The sequence below is a fragment of the Carassius carassius genome, chromosome 42 (genome assembly GCF_963082965.1).
Source record: "Carassius carassius chromosome 42, fCarCar2.1, whole genome shotgun sequence".
Classification (NCBI taxonomy): Eukaryota; Metazoa; Chordata; class Actinopteri; order Cypriniformes; family Cyprinidae; genus Carassius; species Carassius carassius.
In genome coordinates, this window is record NC_081796.1 from 12905127 (window position 1) to 12928338 (window position 23212).

General features: G+C 36.0%; 2 protein-coding genes across 2 annotated transcripts; one reads left to right on the forward strand and one right to left on the reverse strand.

Moving 5' to 3' along the window:
• The first annotated feature begins 2765 nt into the window (after positions 1-2765).
• LOC132124507 (proteasome activator complex subunit 1-like) lies at positions 2766-7471 on the forward strand. Its single transcript, XM_059535566.1, has 11 exons — positions 2766-3023; positions 3189-3221; positions 3488-3550; positions 4811-4912; positions 5036-5087; positions 5325-5422; positions 5607-5675; positions 6666-6733; positions 6873-6927; positions 7019-7105; positions 7214-7471. The coding sequence occupies exons 1-11, from the start codon at positions 2985-2987 to the stop codon at positions 7298-7300; spliced, it is 753 nt and encodes a 250-aa protein (XP_059391549.1). The 5' UTR covers positions 2766-2984; the 3' UTR covers positions 7301-7471.
• A 3944-nt stretch (positions 7472-11415) lies between these two features.
• Positions 11416-21726, reverse strand: LOC132123794 (DDB1- and CUL4-associated factor 11-like). Its single transcript, XM_059534440.1, has 15 exons — positions 21501-21726; positions 20574-20760; positions 18986-19113; positions 18746-18864; positions 18212-18276; positions 17947-18047; positions 17065-17211; positions 16919-16973; positions 14976-15044; positions 14655-14712; positions 14024-14209; positions 13196-13349; positions 12922-13074; positions 12714-12820; positions 11416-11632 (listed from the first exon to the last, which is right to left on the reverse strand). Exons 2-15 carry the CDS (start codon positions 20747-20749, stop codon positions 11525-11527), a joined length of 1626 nt encoding a protein of 541 aa, XP_059390423.1. The 5' UTR covers positions 20750-20760; positions 21501-21726; the 3' UTR covers positions 11416-11524.
• Positions 21727-23212: the final 1486 nt, after the last annotated feature.

Below are 23212 nucleotides of genomic sequence, written 5' to 3' on the forward strand. Positions count from 1 at the left end.
AATGGCGCGTTTCCACCGAGTGGTACGGTACGGTACGGGTCGGGTCGGTACCCTTTTATTTGCGTTTCCACTGCCAAAAGTTGAGAATGGTACCAAAAAGCCGAACCGTACCGCACCACTTTTTGGGTACCCTTCCGTTGGGTTACCTAGCACAGTGGAACGGTACTAAAGGGTGGAGCTAGACTCACTGCAGAACGTTGATTGGTTGACAGAGAATCGTCATTTGCGCGTGCCGCAAGGGGAAAGACACAACACACGAGGCGCCATTTTTAAATTACAACAACGTCGCAACAATGTCGCCGCGCATGACGTCAAGCTACTTTCCGTCATACACCACGCCTATCAAGTGACGTTATCACTACTTTCTGGAATACACCACGCCTATCAAGTAAGGGTACTGTTGGCGGTGGAAACGCTAGCCAAATCATGGTTAACAGACCCGACCCGTACCGACCCGTACCGTACCGTACCGTACCACTCGGTGGAAACGCGCCATAATATAGAACATTTCTTGTAAAAGATAATCTTATATCCAGTCTTAAATAGTCTATGGGGGTTCAAATCTTATGTGCATTGAGGGTGGTGAATTATTGTCACGCAGACTACACTGTAAAATGTTTTTTTTAAAGTTTTAAGTAAAACAAACATTATTGGAGTTTTACCAGAAATAAATAATTATATTTAGTCAGTTTCAAAATTCCACATGTAGCCTAATTCAATGTGTTACTAGGATTCTTTGTTAATATTTATGAGAGAATTTCTGAGAGAAAATTGTATGGTAATGAATTAAATGGCAGTGCTTGTGAAAGCAAGGATTGTTCTTACGTTCATTCACTAACACACACACACACAGACACACACACACACACACACAAACACACACACACTTTGTTTGATGAGAAAAGAGAAGTTTGCCCTTTGGATTGTGAAAAACAAAAACAGGCATTGCATGGGTCATTTTAACCAATAGTTACTATGCCCTATGAACTTGAAAAGAGTTTTAACCCAAAGACAGCATGCACTAATTGAATATATGTTCTTTAAAGAAATGGTTTACCGCTAAAATGAAAAAGTTGATGAAAATGAACCCACCCATAGGCAATCCGAGATGTAAATGAGTTTGTTTCTTCATCAGAACTGATTTGGAGAAACGTAACTTTACATGACTTGCTTACCAAAAGATCCTCTGTAGTGAATGGGTGCCAAACATCTAATAAAAACTTCACATTAAGCCACAAGTTTGTATGAATGTTTCCGAAACAGTTCTAAACAAATGTGTTAGTGGGTTTTTATTATGAGTGGAGTAGAGGACATGATTTTTTATTCACTGGAAGACATGTTGGTATGGATTATGGACCATTATTCTGACCAGGAGCAATGGTTTAAAGTTAAAATGCCTTAATGATGAATTTATTTCATACAAACATGCAGCTTTTCACTTAGCAATGTTAACTGATGGACTGGAGTCCTCTAGATAACTGTGATGTTTTCATCAGCTGTTTGGACTGAGGATGAGTACATTTTCAGCAAATTTCAAATTTTGTGACGGTTCTTTTAATTACGTTTTACAAGATCAATGAGATGTGTTCAGTCCTTTGATATGCAAACAACCCATGTAAACAGTAGTATTCTGCTTCAGCAGTGGATATTCATGATGGAATGAGTGGAAAGTCAAGGACTAAACAGCGTTTCGATGATTAGATCTAGTGGTCTGCACATATTTGGAGGGTATGCTTTTAGGAATAATTTAGGTAGTCTCTTGCATAACAAAGTTTTTCTTTGTCAGTTATAAATGTAATGGTGTTCATTTCTTTTAGGCCTTTGAATGACTGATCAGAACTTGATACATGTGGAAAGCCTTTGCTTTGGCAGCATATGAAAGTGTTCATATGAGAACATTTTGAGAGCAAGCTCAGTATTTATGGGATGGATTAATAATTGGTTTCCAATATGGTAAAATAATTTTTGACACTGTAAATTAAAACAAATTTTCCAAATTATGTCTAAACTTTCATTTTCAAAGTATATTACAAAATTGAATTCAGGGACAAGAAAATAAGCAACATTAAGTAACACGCACTTGCATGTAGTTTGATGTTGGGTGTGTCGTCCAAATGAATAAAAGAAATGTGTAATATATTGACAACATACCATCAAAACTGTGAGAAAATATCACAATTATTATTGCTTAAATGTATCTTTAAAAATATTATTTCAATAATATTTATATATTTTAATTCTAAAATATAGAAAAAAAATGTTATCAAGTCAAATGAATAACTGAAATAATGTATATCCCAAATACATCAATTTGTTTCATTACATTTTATTTCACATTACATTTTTTTTTTCATTTATTTTTAATAACATTTGTATATTTTCATTAAAAATATTTACGTTTTCCCTCATTCATTTGAAATACATATAAGCGAATATTTTGGACATTTTCTATACTTTAAAATACAAAAATAATAATATATATAATACATATAGATAGAAGAAGGCATCTATAATTCATTCCTCATTTACTCTATTGCTCAATCCTGTTTTTGTTTTGTTTTTTACTAAAAATGACATTAAACAAAATGCCAAATGAATTAAAGAAAATATGTTCTAACAACTGGCACCATATTTTATCTAATTTGTTTGTTCCTAGTTAAATAATTAAGTAAATAAATGAATATCACCAGTAGGACTTTTATTCTAGTTGTCAAAACAGCCCGTTTCCGTGAGTTTTAATTGTTGTCGCCCTCTTGCGGTCACATCGAGAAAGATCTATTTGACGCTTGATTCACTTTCATTTTCATTCTTTGTGCTGACTAACTGCGACTCTTCCTCGTTTCGTTGATAACAACTGGATCCCGTCTTCTCTTTTCATCCAAAATCCCACGCTGTCTAGTGGGATGAGACATTAAACGCGTGTTTCTCTGCAAACAGCTTTAATAAAATTTAGCGAGACAAATCGAAACGATAATCCTGCAACGATGACTTCCTTAGACATGAGCCCTGAGTCTAAGAAACAGGTTGGACGCCTATTATAGGCCCGAAACATGATTTAAACTTAGTTATGACTGTTTCTTTTTCAGAAATCCTGCATTTTGAGTCTAACCTGCTTATAAATACAGGCGTATACATTGAACGTGCTTTTAAGTGGCAAGTTTGACAAATGCTTCCTATGTATTTTGCAGGTGGATGGATTCTCCAAAAAAATCACCAAGGAGGTAATTACACAGTCACGCTCTTACATGACTTTTAAAAATGCACCACAGTAATTACAGTTTATGCCAAAAATACCACAGTTAGGCTATTACAGCTACTACAATAAAACTGTGCATCATACACCATTATAATTCTAAAAATAAAACAACATGACAGAACCATTCATACTGCACTTTAAAGGAGAACCAATAATAAGTTATTATTTCACACTAGTAACAATAGCTGTAGTGAAAGATGTGTTAAACTGTCAAATGTGTGTTTTAAACAGGCCGAACAGCTGATCTCAAACTTCTTCCCTGAGAAGATAGCAGAGCTGGACAACATCTTACAGGTATAAAGTCCTTCATCATTTGAAAACAGCAGGTGCATTCATTAAAGGGATAGTTCACCAAAAAATGAAAATTCTGTCATTAAATACTCACCCTCATGTCGTTCCCAACCCATAAGATCTTCTTTCTCCTTCAGAACACAAATTATGATATTTTTGATGAAATCCCAGAGTTTTCTGACACCCCATAGACAGCAGGGGTCCTACCACGGTCAAGGCACAGAAACAAAGTAAGGACATTTGGTGTGCAAACAAAAAAAAAACCTTTACTGAACAAATCTTCTTCCCCAAGTTACCACAGAGATTGTCAGAGAGGATAGTGGTGATATACAGGACATAATCCCTACTGGAGTGTTTATATAAATGCTGTACTAGGGCCATTGGCTGTTGTTAAAGGGAAGAGAAAAATGGCAAGGTATGAAGCAACTTCAGCGGTTTATGTTTTAAAACGAGAGTGTACTCTGGACAATGCATTAAAAAAAATGTTAGTGCATTTAGTGTCCTGGGCGTATTTCCACTGTTTTGGCAGTGTTGCCTTCTAGTGGCTTTGGTTGGGTTGTGGCTAGAAGGGATACAGCTCCGACCATACACGAACAATGAAATAAATTTTCTACCTATTAGATGGTGTTTTATTAATGTCTACACCTACCCCAACTTTAAACCTACCTCTTACAAAAATGAAAAACTAGTAATTATTGGTGTACAGTGTTACAAAAATTACGCTATATTGATGTGTGCATGCCCTGTAGCCTCAGCTTTATCCCTTCTAGCCTTAACCCTTTGGTTAACATTTACCGCCATTATCAAGAGACACGACGCATGCATTATGCAGTTGAGGTAGAAAATGCATGCGCTGCACCTTGTTTACAAGGAAAACAAGGGAAAGAACGTGCATGCGTTGTTGCTTGCGATAATAAAGGTAGATGGTAACCCAGGAAAGTTATTATCATAACTTTATAAAATGATGATGTCTACACTCATGTCACATGCACTATTTTGTCCATGTTCTTGGTATGTTTCTGTGCCTTGACCGTGGTAGGACCATTCCTGTCTATGGAGGGTCAGAAAGCTCTCTGATTTCATCAGAAATATCTTAATTTGTGTTTTAAAGATGAGTTTGTAAAGACATGAGGGTGAGTCATTAATAACAGAATTTTCATTTTTGGGTGAACTGTCCCTCTAACATCCACGCTCATTGAGTACAGATTGTTCTGCGGCTAAGAAATGCTGTATATCTGTTTATTATGGTTTTATTTTATTTAGGATTCCTGCAGTCTGAAGGATCTGTCTGTTATCAGGGCTCCTCTGGACATCCCAATCCCTGACCCGGCCAAAGAGGAGCTCAAAAGGAAGAAGAAAGAGGAGGTAATCATATCACATCATTTTTCACTTTCATTTCTTTTTTAAGTTAATAGATCCACTTTATTGTGGTTTGGTTTAAGTATTCGATTAGACTTTAAAGCAAGTAATGACATTTTATTCACACAGAAAGAGGCCAAAGGGGGAAAGAAGGGTGGAGATAAAGAAGACGAGGACGAAGGTAAATGTTTAGAAGGAATTTGAAAATGAAACTGAAAATGTTACACTTTTGGTTATCTCTTCCCTAGACCTGAATTTCCCAAATGCAAAATGACTAGGTGTAACTCACAGTATGAACACAGGGGGCACTGAGTCACTGTTAAAGTATTGTGTATCTCCATCCAATTGGTGATGGGTTACAAAGTGGTGCTTTGAAGAGCACAGATTTAAAATAATGATGCTGATTGTGATCTGAAAGGTCCTCCCTGTGGTCCCATCGCCTGCAATGAGACAGTAGAGAAACTCATCAAACAGATCAAGCCTGAGATTCAGACTCAGAAGGAGTGTCTTAACACGGTGAGCAAGTGCTATCGTATGCTAATTATGCAGATCTGAGGTTAAATTACTTTTTTTTTTTTACTTAACTGGTTATAGTTATAATAGTTTAGTTTCTAGGTTTAATATTTTATACTGTATGTTGGCACCAATACAACAACATTTTATGTACATTGTGTAATATTTGTGTTGCACACATGTCCAGGTGTCAATGTGGATACAGCTACAGATTCCCAAAATTGAAGATGGGAACAACTTTGGAGTTGCTGTTCAGGTCAGTTAATGGATCTGGTGTCATGCGCACTTGTGACAGAATGAAATAACTGTTGTTAAATGAATAATTCTTAAGTTTACGTTTAGATTAGAATTTATGCATTACATATGTTGTTTAAAAAAAGTGAGTCCCAACTAGGTATACTGAAAAAAAATAAATAAATAAAGTTAATAGATTAACTTAAATGATTAATAGTTTATCCCAATTACTTTATATCAAAATGATGTGCAATGTGTGCAAGTTTTATAAATTTTTGTGAATGACAGTTGTAGCAAATATGCACATGCATCTTTTTTACTATTATTAATATTAATTATAATGTTAAATAACATTACCATTCAAAAGATTGAGGTCATTCACTTTGTTTCAAACAAGGACTAGGGTGGCCATATGCGCCTTTCATACGTGACACGTCCCGGCCAGGATTTTAATATTGCCTAAAACATCCAGAGCAGTTTGACCAATAACATGCAGGTATTGTACATAATCGCCCAATTGTGTGGCTGCGTGTGAGAAGGTGAGATCTAGAGGGAACGATCAAAGCGATGTAAATATGCGCACGTGTTTTTCGTTTGATTGACTTGAAGCGTCGCTGCGCACAAATCCAAAAAATAAAAAAAATGAAGTGCTCCACAATGCTTCAAGTCAAACGAATGAACAAACACATGAAAGCGATTTGAAAGCATAAGGAGCCGTCTGCTCTGCTCTTTATAGCTCTCATGAATGTTACACAACGATCGACCTGCACAGAGCAAATAGCCAAAATCTGGATATTTTCGGCATTATTAAAATCCTGGCTGGGACGTGTCCCGTATGAACGGCGCATATGGCCACCCTAACAAGGACACACTACACTGATCAAAAGTGGCAGTACAAACATATATCGTAACAAAACTTCAAAAGAATCTCACTGAGCCCTAATTTTTGAACGGTGCTGTATATTTAATAATAGTACGTTTATAGTAAATAAAAGCACAAATGTTCCAACAGGAGAAAGTTTTTGAACTGTTTACCAACACCCGCACCAAGATCGAAGGATTCCAGACACAGATTTCCAAGTAAGAGTCCCGACTGCATTACAAACACTTACCTCTTGATGTCTTCATTATAAACACATTCATATTAATTTATTTTATTTGATATTTTATTAATCGTTAGACATGAACATGCAGTTGTGACATGTTTCTGACTCCTCAGGTACTACAGCGAGAGAGGAGATGCTGTAGCCAAGGCTTCCAAACAGCCACATGTGGTCAGTTTATTGGCTGTTCAATTGATCATTTCACATGTTATCAACACCTTTGAGCTTCTGATCACTTGATTGTTTTGTTGCTTGTCAACAGGGAGATTTCAGGCAGCTTGTCCATGAACTCGATCAGAACCAGTACTGCGAGTTACGCATCATAGTCCTGGAGATTCGCAACACTTACGTAAGTTCAGTCTCAGCTTACTCTAAACAGGACATCTCAGTGCTGTAATTCTGATTTCAGTGGATGGTGGTGAGATGTGTCTGAAAAGATGGCTGATTTCATCTCTAGGCCGTGCTGTATGACGTCATCACCAAGAACTTTGACAAGATTAAGAAGCCCAGAGGAGACTTGTCTTCAAAGGCACTTATCTACTGAGTACAGCAGCTGATCTGCACTGAAAAGACCTACAAACACACATTTGCTGAAAAGTAAAAACATGTCGTATTTAGTTTCAGAAGTGCTGTCACAGTGCATTGACTCCAGCTTCAGTTACATCAACAGAGCCTAGTGTAGTACAGCTTTTACTCAATAAAACGTATATCCAAATGTGGTATCACTCATGTTTTTATTCCAAATGTCAAAACATTCGTTTTATTATCTTTAAAAATGATTACAGTCGGGGAAAACAGGAAAATAACTACTTAATTCTTTATGTATGCTGCTAGTTCAAATGATCAGTAAGATTTTTGATCAGAAATTAATACTGTTATTCAATAAGGGTGCAAAAAATGTATCAAAAGTTTGTTACAAAAGATTTCTGTTCTTTGTTCTTTTGAACTTTCTATTTATCAAATAATCCTGGAAAAAAATGTAGCATGGTTTCCACAAAATTATGAGGAAAAAAACATCAATTGATTAAATGTACAAAATAATATATAATTTATCTTCCTTTTTAACAAAAGTTTGTGGAGTTTTATAAATTGGTGGCAGAATATACAGCCTCTGTTTTACACCCATGTACATGCATTTTGCTTTAGTAATGTTAAATTAAATTACCATTCAAAAGTTGGGGTTCAGTAAGATTTTTTTCCTTTTTTTTTAAGAAATTAATACTTTTTTCATTGATCAACAGAGACAGGAAAGACATTTATAATGTTACAAAAAGTTGTAGTAATGGAGTAAAGACCATCACACGAGAAAATTACATTTATAAATATATTAAAATAGGAAATGGCTATTTTTAAATTCTAATAATATTTCACAATATTACTATTTTACAGTATTTTTGATCAAATAAATATGGCCTTCGTGAGCATAAGAGACTCAAAAACGAAGAATCCTGTCGAACCCAAACTTATACGGTGTACGTATGTATATATATATATATTATGTATATATATATATATATGCTCAATTGGTAGAGCATTGCATTATCAAGCGCAATGTTGGGCGTTTGATTCCCCGGGAACACATGATTGGTAAAAATTGATAGCCTGAATAAGTAAGTCGCTTTGGATAAAAGCGTCTGCTAAATGCATAAATTAATTTTAAAAAATTAAGTTGAAATAAGTTCAATTTGTTGGCACTGAACTATACTGTAACCATTTTCACAAGTATTAGTTTGTAATTTTCTTTATATATAGATAGCTTGACTTTATATATCACTAGCCTAGGTTTTGCCCATTTGTCAGTAAGAAATTTTTACTTATTTAAAACACAATCAAATTTAATATGCTCCCAAATTGTTTTATATATTTTAATATATACACGCCAGAATAAGCATGATGTTTGAATTTTTACTTATTGTTGTATATTGAATGACAATGTTAAATTAATACTTACTCTTTATTATTATTTTGTATTGTTTATCATTATTGTTAGGACCCCCTCGAAAATGAGATGGCACATCTCAAGGGGCTATCCTTGAAATAAAGAATAAAAAAAAGAATGTAACATTATTTAAACCAAATTTTGACATTTTAATCTCCAAAAACTTATTTGAAACCTTAAAAGTAGACACTTTACTTACATTTGATGTGCTTTCTATGGACATTAAATCACTTTTGTAAATGTCTTTTGATGCAGACATCTTAAAGGGACACTCCACCCCAAAATGAAAATTTTGTCATTAATCACTTACCCCCATGTCAGCACAAGGATGTACTGTTTCTAGGTGTATTTATGCTTTGATTTGAAAGAAAACAGCGCATCCTTGTGGCACGGCTGACACAGTTTGAAGACTGTTGACAATGGAACTGTTGAATAAAGTGGTTATTTTTGTTTTCTTCACTTATAAACAGTATTCTCGTAGCTTCATAACATTATGGTTGAACTACTGATGGCAGATGGACTATTCTGACTGTCTCTCTCTCTCTCTCTCTCTCTCTATATATATATATTAGAAGATCAGCTTCACACTCAGAAACTGTGATGAGGTAATTCTATTAATTCTAAAGTTAACTAGAATAAGATCTTGCCTGTACAGGTAGTGGTTCTTGTTGCCAAATATGCTGTACTTGGAAACTCAGAGCAGGTCCAAACATCACCAGCACAGAGAGATGGAAGTGGAAATGCTGTCTAAAGTGAGTAGTAGTCAGTAGTCCAGCTGTGAGATCAGTAAACTGCTCCAGAGCCCAGGGCAGACATTTGTTGACAGACTTATGGATCTTATAAAGTATCTCCTTTAGGCCCCAAAGATCCATCTTGGTTTGCTGGGGGCAGAACTTCCACTGCATGTCCATCAGATCGACTAACAGCCAAAACTGAGAAAAGGACAGAATTGAGATTGTTCTACCATCTGTCAGCAGGGTTATTAGCTTCCCTTTTGTTTTCACAGTTGAGTTCAACCTGCTGGTTTATATCACACATATTATGTATCCCCTCTCTCCCTCTCTCTCCCTCTCCCTCTCTCTCTCTCTCTCTCTCTCTCTCACACACACACACACACACACACACACACACACACACACACACACACACACACACACACACACACACACAGTCCTGACAACATTTAGCTCTCTAATAGCTCCAAACATTCCCATCTTATCAGTTTGCTCTGTGTGTGTGTAATATAAAGCAGTACAGCAACATTCCCTTTGTGGTTTTAACCATATTTAAAATCTTTATCTGTAATATGGATTAAAATAAACTTTGGCTTTGAAAAAAACGTAACACCAGACAAACATAAATAAATAACACAACACACACAAAACAACAAATATAAAACATACAATCTGATCTAGTGCATGTATTGTTTCTTCTGAACCTTTTTGTTATTGTAACATCGACTCATTTTACTCCATTTGCTATAAATAATATTAACAGATAATTGGTAACTATATGGACTATGATTATTGTAATAAATGTGCTCATTCAAAATGTTTCCCCACTATTTATTGTTATTTACAGTACTGTTCAAAAGTTTGGCATTAATATTTCTTTTATTGTTTTCTGAGAAATGCTTACAAAGTCTGCATTTCTTTGATTAAACAATACAGTAAAAAAGTAATATTATGATATAATATAAACTAAATCGGCTATTTTCTATTTCAATATATTTTACAAGTAATTTATTTCTGTGATAGTGAAGCTGAATACATGATTTCCTTAAAAAAAAGTTCTTACTGAGCCCAAAATTTTTAATAGTAATGTATATGTTGACCACATATTTTTGTTTTTTCACAGGTTAGATTGTTTCTCCTCTTTAGCTTTACCTATCTCTAAAATATAGCAAATATACAGTACACTCTTGTCCAGACTATATAAGACACGGTCACTGTCAATGTCTTAAACAGTTTGAAAAATAAGTTTGAATGCATGTAGCACATACAAATTGGCTTACAACGCAAAATAACTATTTCTTTGCAGCTGGCTGAAATATATAAGATTTAGAGTCCAAACAAAGTTGTGCACGTGAGTTTAATTATTCGTGTAAAACCATTTTGTGAGTGTTCCAATTAATCTGAAATGCACTTAAATCATACACAAATCAATCCTTTGTTTCAACAGAAACATATCTGCACACATGCTCACATACATACGCATAAAGAATCTCCCTACCGTGCCCCGTAAACCCACTACGGTCTCCACACACGCACATTTAACACGCATTCAGGTTTGACAGAAAATATCATTTTACATTGAACTACAAAATCAAATCCTGAACATTAATAGCAATAAAATATCTTACAATATTTAGAATTATTCCCAGAATTCTTTGCACTTTTAGAGACATGTCCATTATGTGTAAAATATTTCTTATATTTCATTATCCAGGTATTGCTTTTTTTTGGGTAATGCAGTTACCATACAGTCATTTTTCAAGCTAAGCAGTTGTGCTGTGCCCGTCTGAAATCATTGGTGAAACTCACTCACTTAAGCTTAAACCTGCGCTTAAATCTGCGCTGAAAGAAAGGCGTAAAAAAGAAATCACAGCACGCCCCGTGTCCATTAACTAAATGTCAATGACCCTTTTAGCTTAAACATATGCGTATCATCTTTTTGTGCCTATAATGTGAAATAAAAAACCTGAAGACCCTGCCTAACGCTACATCAATTAGATTTTACAAAATGTGTTCTTTTCTGATTTTTTCTGTTTGTCTTTATTCCTCCTTCGTCCTATTCCTACTACGATGTCACCATCTACCTCTGACATCGTCAATAGCATTTGGTTTTCGTCTCCAGCATATCCACGTTCATCCTCTCTCTGTCGCTGTCCATAAGGGGGTTCTGCGTGTGTTCCCACCGACGTATGGCACCATCCCACTGAGCGAACAGTGAAAAGAGAAGGAAGAAAGACAGACAATGACATAGGCGGAATTAACAACCAGTCTGTGTATTATAAATAACAATGTTTAATACTTTAAATACTTGTGTAGTAAAGTAGTAAAACAACACAAACGGGGCAAAAAAAATGTGTTTTAAGTTTAGAAACATTGTGAGTCTTCCCCTCCCTTGCCTCACAGTGCTTTGGTCCAAATGCCTGCTTTCAAATTTTTCATCACCTACACGCACGAGTCCAGTGAGAGAGAACAAAGCCAATAGTTGTGGAACTCCAAGTCTGTCAAGGCTATTTTATTCACTCAAACATTGGATGAAGTGATTATATTCTCTTTAATACAGATGATGCCAATGTATTTTTCGATGAGTCTATGGTACCTGGATGCACTGTTGGGTGGACAAAGGCCATTGGCAGTGGTGTTATGCTGTGGGCGATGTTTTCTTGGAACACTTTAAGCCCTATTATCTCAAAAGCACAATCCTTGACAGCTGTCAGGTATTTGAACCTCATTGAGGACCAACTGCACCCATTCATGGCAACTGTGTTCCTTGCCAGTGATGGGCATTATGAACAGAATAATTGCCATGCCACACTGCCAGAATCATCAAAGAGTGGTATAAAAAACAAAATGGTTGATTTCCTTTAAAGTCTTGGCCTCCAAATTCACTTTGGATGGCAACAACCAAAAAGCTCTTAATGGAGATGACTAAACTCAAATTTATAAGTTTGCCAGTGTTTTCAGATTATCAGTAAGCAGAGGAAAGAAAATGTGTCCTTCAAAGAGATAAACTCTTATTGGTAACTCATGACATCTGGCTACCACAAGCATGAAAACTGCTGGAGGCCTATATTTTTTCTCCTCTTTTTTGTTTAAGAAAATATAGAGAGATTTTATATATATATATATATATATATATATATATATATATATATATCAATAGCAATGCGCCTGTGGATACATTAACTGTTAACATTAACTGATGTTGCTTCTTCTTGTCAACAAATAAGTTTTGTCAGTTTTCATTAACAAAATAAACTCTAGTAGTAAACAATGGTTTTACTTACAGAACTGCTGACCATGTTGTTGTGATACGGGTGCCAGCTGACGTCCCTCACACATGCGTCATGATTGGACAATTTGGACACAATGCTTCCCGTCAACACATCGTAGACTACAAAAAAAGATGGGAGGAGGTGAAATAATGCAGATTTGGATACAAATTAAAAGCCACTTTCAAAGACAATTTCACACTTGCAATTATTATCTACTTACTGACGATTTTGCCTGTTGAACAGCCTGTGTAAATTAACTTCTGTCCAGTGCTGAATTCAGGGGAAAAGCGGCAGCGAATGAGCGTGTGCAGAACCCCGTGTCCTCTGTAGGTCATCACAGAGGTGTCACCAGTCAGCTTATGCTTCTTTAGTGCTGCAGGCCAACAAAATAATAAGTCAGAACAGGCACTTTGTGTTCAATTGTAAAATTAAGGTTGACCACAAACCAACAGGGCAAGCAGGTCTACTACAGTTGCTCAAGCATGCTAACGCACCTCTCTGGGGAACCTGCTGCCAGCGGTAGTCCCAGTTCTGTTGTGTGACAGCGTGCCGTGAGGCTGTTAGCCCCTCTTTAGATGAAAACTTCCTCACGTCCCACAACTTAATGGTCTGATCTTTGGAGTTGCTGATCAAGTACCGAGCGTCGCCCTATAGGACAACAAACATACATGCATTTTAACCTGAGAATTTTATGATAACAGTCCTGCTCTTTAACTGTTATGGACCTTTGTCTTGTTCACTGTGACATTGAATACATGGCCAAAAAGTATGTGGACATCCATGGTTTGCTTTTATGCACCTGGACGCAGCTGGAATAGTCAACCCCATTAATAAGAAGGAAGTATCCACATATTTCTGGCATGTAGTTTCAACGAATGCTTCATATAAGTAGTTACACAAAAGGTTACTCTGCTATCTTGAGTGCATATTTTTATGGAGGATTATCACAAATTATTGGTCTACTGACCGTTCTATTCATCAAAGAACCCTGAAAAATGTTTCACAGTTTCCAGCATTGTTAAGAAGAAATGTTTCTTTAGCACCAAATCAGAATGATTTTTGAAGGATCATGTGACGATGAAGACTGGAGTAATGACCGCTAATTTTGATCAAATAAGTGCAGCCTTGGTTAACATCAAGGATTTATACTTACTCCAAACTTTTGAACTGTAGTGTATATTGTACCATGCTCACAATCATCTGGCTTATAATAATTTTATTACCTAAAAGGTTTGTGCAGTGTATTGTAAAACTGTATTGTAAACACACTGTCTTGACAATGATACCATCAAATATGACAGTATGGATTTGTGCTATTATACCTTGCTGTGTATGAAGGTGATTCCGTCTCTGTGTCCGGCCAGTTGACCCACAGGCTGTGGTCTGTCTTCTCTGAGGGTACGTCTGTCCCATACCTTGCACAGAGCATCATCACTGCCTGAGAACAGCAGCTGTGATGAACTGTCTGCAAACGCTACAGCATTCACATCATCGTCATGAGCGTCGATCTGAAAGATGGGGAGATAAAAAAAGAAAAACACTTGAGTCATGCTACAGAGGGTAATGTCTGGATATTGTTCTTACTAAATGTAGCTTGCACATCAATGATCACTTTAAATTTATAACAATAGACATTTGATGCAATGAGACCAGGAAGCTGTAAAGATCACAGGATGGCTGAGAAAAATGACAGATTGACAGTAGAGTTAACTGATATTGATCCAATAAAAAGCTTTCGCCATTAACTAAAACATTTCTACCAACATTTTTTTTAAATAAATGTATTGTATTTAGAAGTGCAGCAGATCTAGAAGTGAAGCTAAATGTTTTTGGGTTACTGATGATGGGGTATTTGTGACTTTTTCTTATCCACTGGCCTCTGAATAATTTTTTTTTATTATCATATTAATAAAAGTATGCCCTTCTATAACTTTACTAATGTGTGGATCATACCTTTAGTGTTCTCTTGTTTTGTTCACGATCAAACACATACAGACAGCCATCGTTTGCACTATTTGATAGAGACAAAAAGCATCTATCTCATTAAGAATAAAGAAACACTTTAGATTTCTATGAATGGTAGGCAGTTATTCTGCTATTAAATAATTTAATTATTAATTATTAATAAAATAAAATTGAATAACACTCCAATAGTGGAAATCGTGGAAAAAACAAATTAAGTTTCAACATTTAAAAAAATTTTTTTAAATAAATTTAGTTAGCACAGGGTTGTTTTACGGGGTTAGCTTTCTTAGACCATGGTATATTACTAACCCGCCTAAAATTTCTTTTCCATCTGTGGATGCTGCTAGAGAGAAAACACAGAACCTCCTTTCATCAGGACTGAAAGAAAAAAAAAAACACCTGTCAGCATCAGCGACAATGACATTAACAACAAAAGTAATTTCTATGGATATTACATTAAATATACCTCAGAGGCTAAACTGAAACATATATCATCAAATATAAATCTTTAAACATATAAACTCATTTTCATTAACACAGTCCTTGCAACAGAGAAAGACCAAACCTCTAAAAGCATAATATTACAGTTTTTCATCACAGGATGGTCCCTAAATGTAATGCAATGCAGAGAAGATGTCATTATGGTCATATGAATGTTATGCGAAAGGCATAAAGACACACTGGCAAAGTCAGCTATTGGCATTATTAGCATATCTGGTGTTATGGAACTTTAATTACAATATATATATACTATACATTTTAATATAGGAGGGTTATTTTTCTTACATATTATGAACATGATCAAATATCTATTATTTATATATGATGTCTTTGCTACTACAGTAATGAGTAGAGCCCAACCAATATGTTTTTTTGGGGCCGATACCGATACCAATATTAGGGAGAAAAAAAAAAAGGCAGATACTGATATATCGGCCGATATTCTCTGTGTATGTTATGGTACAGTACCAGACAAATGTTTTGACACTTTCCCATTCGTGTGTCCAAACATTTGACTGGTACTATATACAGAATACAGCATATACATATAACCTGAAAGTGAAAAGTGAAAGTGAAAGTGAAGTGACATTCAGCCAAGTATGGTGACCCATACTCAGAATTTGTGCTCTGCATTTAACCCATCCAAAGTGCACACACACAGAGCAGTGAACACACACACACACTGTGAACACACACCCGGAGCAGTGGGCAGCCATTTATGCTGCGGCGCCCGGGGAGCAGTTGGGGGTTCGATGCCTTGCTCAAGGGCACCTAAGTTGTGGTATTGAATATATATACATAAACACATTTTTTGCAATGATCACTCAAATGTGGTGATCAAACACTTATTGATCATGCCATGAAATAATGACGTAACCGAGATATGTAATGGAGCCAGGGCATTTACAATTTAACAATAAATTATACAAAATGAGTCTGATATCAGTACACTTAACATTATTGTTAAAGTTTATTCACCTTTAATTCAATTCAATTCCATTTAACATTATTCCATAGAAGTTTATTTCACTTCGGAACATCCATTCAAGGATTTGCGCTACTGTCTTCATACACAGACAAAACTTAATAGAGAATTGTGACATAATCTGTAAAAATATAATATAAATTCACGTCTCGCGCACTTTAATGCCCTTTGAATGTAACGTGTACATTACCTTTGAAGTGGAATCATAGAATCATCCACTTCGCAGGGCACTTATGGTCGAATAAGACAACCCTTGAGATATGGCCATTAAAAGTTTCAATGGTTTTCAATATAGACTTAAGCTTAAAAGCGTTTCATCCAGGGTGCCAGTAGCAAACAATGGAGCACACTCTGCTGGAAAAACTAAGTAATTAGAACATTTCAACCATTTTATCTGCATTATATGTTCTGTAAAAAAATAATAATAATAATAATCATATCGGCGACATATTTGCCCATACCGATATATCAGCCACAGGCTCATATCGGCAAACGATATATCAGTCAGGCACTGGTAATGAGTGTCGAAAGAAAAAAAAAAAAGATTTGAACTCCCAAAATAAACAAAAACAACCATAATTGGTCATTACTTTGAAAATTTAACTTTGCAAGTGTGTTGAGTTTTGGTTAGCTCACAATCATGTGATGGCTGTAGTGATGAATGGTTATGCAAATCTAATCTAATGTCTGTCATCTACATGAAAAGGAAGCATACAGCGGATTACCTGAGATTTAATGCTAAAATGTACTATGAGGAAACACTAACTTGAGGTCCAGAGCGGTGTGTGTTTCATTGTCCCCATCTACACTGCACACATGGACTAAAGAGAGGGAGTACAGGCAGATATGCATTACTGGAATAAATGACAGTAGTGCCAATAAAGGAGTTAACATGACTTGGCCCTGTCTTACTGTAGTCAGACCAACTGGAGTACAGCACACAACGTGCATCAGGGGTGAAACACACATCCAGAATGCTCCAGCCCACATCTCTGGCCTTCACCGTCTTCTTAAGAGTAAAACGGCCCCTACTAGTGTCATATAACCTGATATTCTGATCTATAAAAAAAGACAGAAAATGGAGAGTGTAAGATACCTTTTGTGCTACGCAATTCAAATGTTTGGTTCAAAGATTTTTGTGTTTGTTTTAGTAATAAGTCTCTTATGCTCACTTATGTTTTTCACTTACGCTTATGTTTTTATTTGATAAAAATACAGTAAAAAAAAAAAAAAGTAATACTGTGAAATATCATTACTATTTAAAATGACCATTTTCTATTTGAATATTTTTTAAATGTAATTTGTTTTTGTGATGGCAAAGCTGATTGTATAGCAGCCATTACTCCAGTCTTCAGTGTCACATGTTCCTTAAAATCATTCTAATATGCTGATTTGGTGTTCAGCATTTCTTCTTATTATTAATAAAAAAACAGCTTTGTTGCTCAATAATTTTGTAAAAACCATGAACATTTTTTCAGGGTTATTTGTTGAGTATAATGTTTAAAAGAACAGAATCTATTTGAAATCAATTTTCGTAACATTATAAATGCTTTTAGTGTCACTTCATCAGACAATGCATTCTTGGATTTCTTACAAGAAAAAAAAAAAACTTGCTGACCCCAAACTTTTGAACGGTAGTTATATGTACTTAAATTAAAGCCAAAAAAAAGACTGAAACAATTACTTTGGTAGAACTTTGCTATGCATTTGAACATGTCTGAGAACATGACTGACATTTGGAAACTACTAAAAATAGAAAAATACTAATGACAAAGTCTTGAATTACAGTTTCACCTTGGCATGCAGACAGGAACATGTTTCCCTCATCACTGTAGACTCCACAAAAGACTTTTTGCTGGTAAGTGTCCTTGTATACCACATGATTAGGCAGGAAACTATGAGGATATGTAAATTAATTATTATATACACACATGCAAAGAATGATCAGTTTTAGAAAATATCTCTATTTCAAATGTACTGACACGTGTGAGTATCTAGTATTTAAATGTTTCAAATATACATTATTATTGTTGTAGCACTGCATTAGTTTTGCACTTACTGTGAACGGATTCGACTGCACTCTCCATGAGAGAAACTTGACCCAAGACACCGTCCCTGTTCCCGCTTCAGAAAGAAATACACAGTTAGATTATAGAAAGCTACACATTTCTGAACTCTGCTCTATTTGGCTGTATAAATATTTCCTGATTTCTTAATTACAAATCTGAAGAGCTGCAAAAATTTCGTTTTTTTTTTTTTTTTACCAATATTGCAATTGCAATTTAATATGCAATTATTTTTTAAAGCTCTTTATGTTCTGTATTATTCAACAAAGACAAGCTATAAATCACAGTACTGTATGACCAATACAATATTAGATAGATTAAACATAAATGTTCTTTTCCGTAGGCAAGGGCTACATGTTATGATGAAATTAGGTGATGCGTGAATTGATATGAATTAAATGTTTAACAACTACAATCACAGTAGTATTGTTCGATACACATTCGTACCGAAACGAAAGACCCGTAGCAAAAACATTTATAAGAATACGTGTACCGTTACACACCTAATATCCATAGATCCGCCTTACCTCTGCCAGCATTTGTGTGAAACTGTGTCTGCCGTTTAAGCCTGAGGAAGCAGTGGCAAGAAGGATCTGTGTGCGGATCTCACTGTGGTCAACTTCCTGTGTGTCTGGTTGGGCATCCACTGAGCGAGAATAAATAAGGGACAGTAAATGACCACAGAAGTGTTTAATTCAATGGTATTTATGGCACCATTGCTCAATTTTATAGAAGGAAAATTATGCCATACAGTCCATAATTCCTACCTGGAGGGTCATATCGATGTCCTAGCCGCCCATCCCAGGCCCCATCGCTGTCCTCATCTGAGTCTGAATATGACTGCACGAGCTGTAGGCCTGTCTCTCCACTTCCATGGACCAGGCGGACCTGGCCCCTATAGTAGAGAAAATACTCAGCTATATATCTCAACGAGACCAGATGAAACTTCTAAATTGTCTAAGCTAACAGAGTGTGTTAAAAATGTAAACGATTGGATGACCAATCATTTTCTCCAATTAAATTCGGATGAGACAGAGATATGAATTATTGGACCAAAAAACACCACACAGAATCTTGTAGATTACAATCTGCAACTAGACGGATGTACTGTTACTTCCTCTACAGTCAGAAATCTGGGTGTTATATTGGACAGCAATTTGTCTTTTGAAAATCATATTTCCCAAGTTACAAAAACTGCATTCTTCCATCTTAGAAACATTGCCAAGCTACGAAACATGTTATCTGTTTCTGATGCAGAAAAGCTAGTTCATGCATTCATGACCTCTAGACCTCTACTATTGTAAAGCACTTCTAGGTGGTTGTCCTGCATCTTCAATAAACAAGCTACAGGTAGTCCAAAATGCAGCAGCTAGAGTCCTTACCAGGTCAAGAAAATATGATCATATTACCCCAATTTTACAGTCTCTGCACTGGCTACCTATTAAGTTCCGTATCAGTTACAAATTATCATTACTTACGTATAAGGCCCTAAATGGTTTAGCTCCTGCGTACCTAACTAGCCTTCTACCACGCTATAATGCATCACGCTCCCTAAGATCACAAAACGCTGGACTTTTGGTAGTTCCTAGGAAAGCAAAGTCCACTAAAGGAGGTAGAGCTTTCTCACATTTGGCTCCCAAACTCTGGAATAGCCTTCCTGATAATGTTCGGGGTTCAGACACACTCTCTCTGTTTAAATCTAGATTAAAAACGCATCTCTTTCGCCAAGCATTCGAATAATGTATCTTAAATTGTGAGTGTAGTTGCATCTGATCAAATGTGCATTCTTATTCTTTAGCTTGGGTTAAACTAATTAATTTTACTTTGTTAGATCAGCAGCTATGATAATGATGTCTCTATTTGTTTCTATGTTTTGCCGTAACTAGGATTTACACAAGCTCCAGTCTGGATCCAGAACACCTGAGAAGAGATGATGCTGACCCTCAGAGGACCCCAGATGATGCTAACCCTGAATCAACAAACAGAACTAACCAATATTGCTACAAGTGTGACTGCATCATATAATAATTTTTAATTATTAATATTATTAATAATGTTCATCATCTGGCTGACTACGTCTTGTATTAATTTTTCTACAAATCCTGTCAGACGTGCACAAACTGACAGTCACCACTTATAAGCTATTACTAAATATTGTAGAAACATAATTTTCTGTAAAGTTGCTTTGTAACGATTTGTATTGTAAAAAGCGCTATACAAATAAACTTGAATTGAATTGAATTGAAAAAAAGGAAGAGCAATTTGCAGTACCCGTAATTCAAAAGAGGAAGTGGCAGAGTTCCAGAACTAGCTGCCCAGGCAAAGGTATGTGATGTAGGTTATGTATATAATTACCTCCGCAGTAGGTACGCCAGAACTTGTGCTAAGTCAACGTTCTCTTCTGATCCTGACTGCCTCTCGGCTTGTGTGTGACCCGTCTGATCGGAATTCTGGTTAGGTTCTGGTTCAGACTGGTCTGGATTGTTGCCAGATTCCCGACCGGACATCCCAGAACTGGACTGAGAGCCCATAGACTGATTGTCTGCCAAATAGTTCATTTAAAAATAAGCAATACAAGCAATCACATTTATATCATGATAAAAATACAAAAAATATTATAAATATGCTACAATTTATTTAAAGACATTGAACACCATCTTTAAGTAATTATGTCGTAACTATGACATACCCCCAAATAATATGTGAAATTCCTGCGTTGGCAAAGCTGAATATTCAGCAGCAATTACTCCAGTTTTCAGTGCCACATGATCTTTTAGAAATATGCTGATTTTGTTATCAATTATTAATATTATTATCAATATTGAAAAAAAATTGTGCTATGACCTTCTTAAAGACATTTGACACCAGTTTAAGTAATACTGTACATAATAGGACATACACACAATTAATAAGAAATATACTTGCCTTACTATAAATTTGAGATGAACATGGAACAATGCATAAATATGTATTTATATATGTACAAAATGAACACTGATGTAGTTTATTAATTGTGTGATATGTCGGTGCTTTTAACATCCCAATATTTGCTTGTCTTGAGAAATTTTGACATTAAACGTGTTTTAAATGAATGTTGACTTGTGCTAAAATAACAGGCTAGAACTGAAAAGAGCAAGTGGTTTCATATTTACAAACTAAGAGTTTAAAAAAGCTAAATACATAAGAGCCTACTTGTAACGTTAAATATACATCCAAAGCAGCCCTTTGTTTATAATTTAGCGCTCAAGCTAGCAAACAGTAAGCGACCTACAATAGACCTACCAGTTAAATGGTAACAGCGCTTTGACAGCTCTTCTGCTCCGTTGGTGTCTTCCTGCAGACCTCGGTAAATAACCACCAAAAAGTCAAATCAAAACCGAACCTTGTAAAGGTGTGAGTTCAGTAAGCTAAACGCTTTTGCTTCCCTGAGTAGGTTGGTTTTAAGACTCTCTAGGTTCGTGACGCGCCATGTTGTTTACGGTCTCGCGACTCGCCTTCCTCAGGTCACGTGACACGCTCTCCCACAGAACAAACACGAATAACAGAAACAGCACGTTCACAACGTAAAGTGTTTGACAGTTATGCCGTCTGTATTGAAAATATTTTCCAGCCACAAACCATTAACAGTACACTCCTAATAACAGAAACTGCAGATTTTTTCATTGTCATGAGCTCCCAATATATATATATATATATATATATATATATATATTGGTTAGAGAAATTAAATACACTCACTGATCTATATATTGTCTATTATAGATCAGTAGATATGTGTTACTGTGTGTTTAGTTTTCCTAAGTGTAAAATGATAAAAATAGTCCGATGTCATTTATAAAATATATGGGTTTATAAGCAAACATAAACAAATTCCAAAAGAAATAAAAAAATAAAAATTGTAAATAATTCATAGAAAACAACAGAACAGCAAGAGGTCTTAACTCACACAGTGTTAAAATGTGTCAATAATTACAAAATTACAGACGCTAAAAAAACAGCAAGACCCTGAAACGGCTGATGTCAGACTTTTACATCACTACTAAAACTAATTGAGAAATGAGACTCTGGATGACCTCTTATGAGGTCACAGCTGTGACATCATTGGAAGTTTGGCCTGTTCGGAGCCTGTAAAAGAAACAAAGCTATGTCAGTTCATCTAGCTGAGACTTAAAGAGTAACTAAACCCTAAACCAACTTTTTTTAGTTAATGATCTATAAGAATGGGGCTTTATTAGTGCTGTTCATTGATTCAAGTAACTTTTTTGACATTTGAGTATAAAGTGTTTTAATTCTACAATATATGGTGTAAAAACGCCTAAGTGCTGCCCTCTTCAGGTTGAACGGTGGCTACTGCAGTTGATTTTTCCTGGATGTTGCGGTGGCAAGTGACGTAAGCGGTGGCAGGTGACGTAAGCGGTTTCCAGCTCACCACGCCCCTTGGTACGAGCTACCACGCCCTTGGCAGTATAAAACCATCAAAATCACTGTAGTGAGTCAGGAGCTGGAATTGCGAGTATTGATAATGACCAGGATAGTCTATTATAGCATCTATTTAGCATAGCAATTATATAGTTATTTAGATCTTCAAGTTAGCATAGATTTATCTGTATTTAGTACAGTGGTCAGGATGGTACGGAAGTGTGTTGCTAGTTGCGACAGCACTGCTGGACTGCAGTTTACCAGCAGACTTTAAAATTAAGCGCCAGTGGTTGCATGCATTTGGCCTGGAAGACCGCAAGTTCCCGCCTAGAGCTCGAGTGTGCAAACTGCATTTTACACGGGATTGCTTCTCCAATGCAATGGAGGTGGAAATGGGCTTCTCCACACAGCTCGCGCTGAAAAGCGACGCGGTGCGGGAGTTAAGACCGCAGTTTGAGCCAGCGGCTCGATTTGATATGAACAGACACCTCGACATCCTCCACTTCAGGTGAAAGTGGGGGAGAAAAGTCCTCTACTTCAAATGATCGCTCTGTTGCAAAGCTACTTGCGTCACT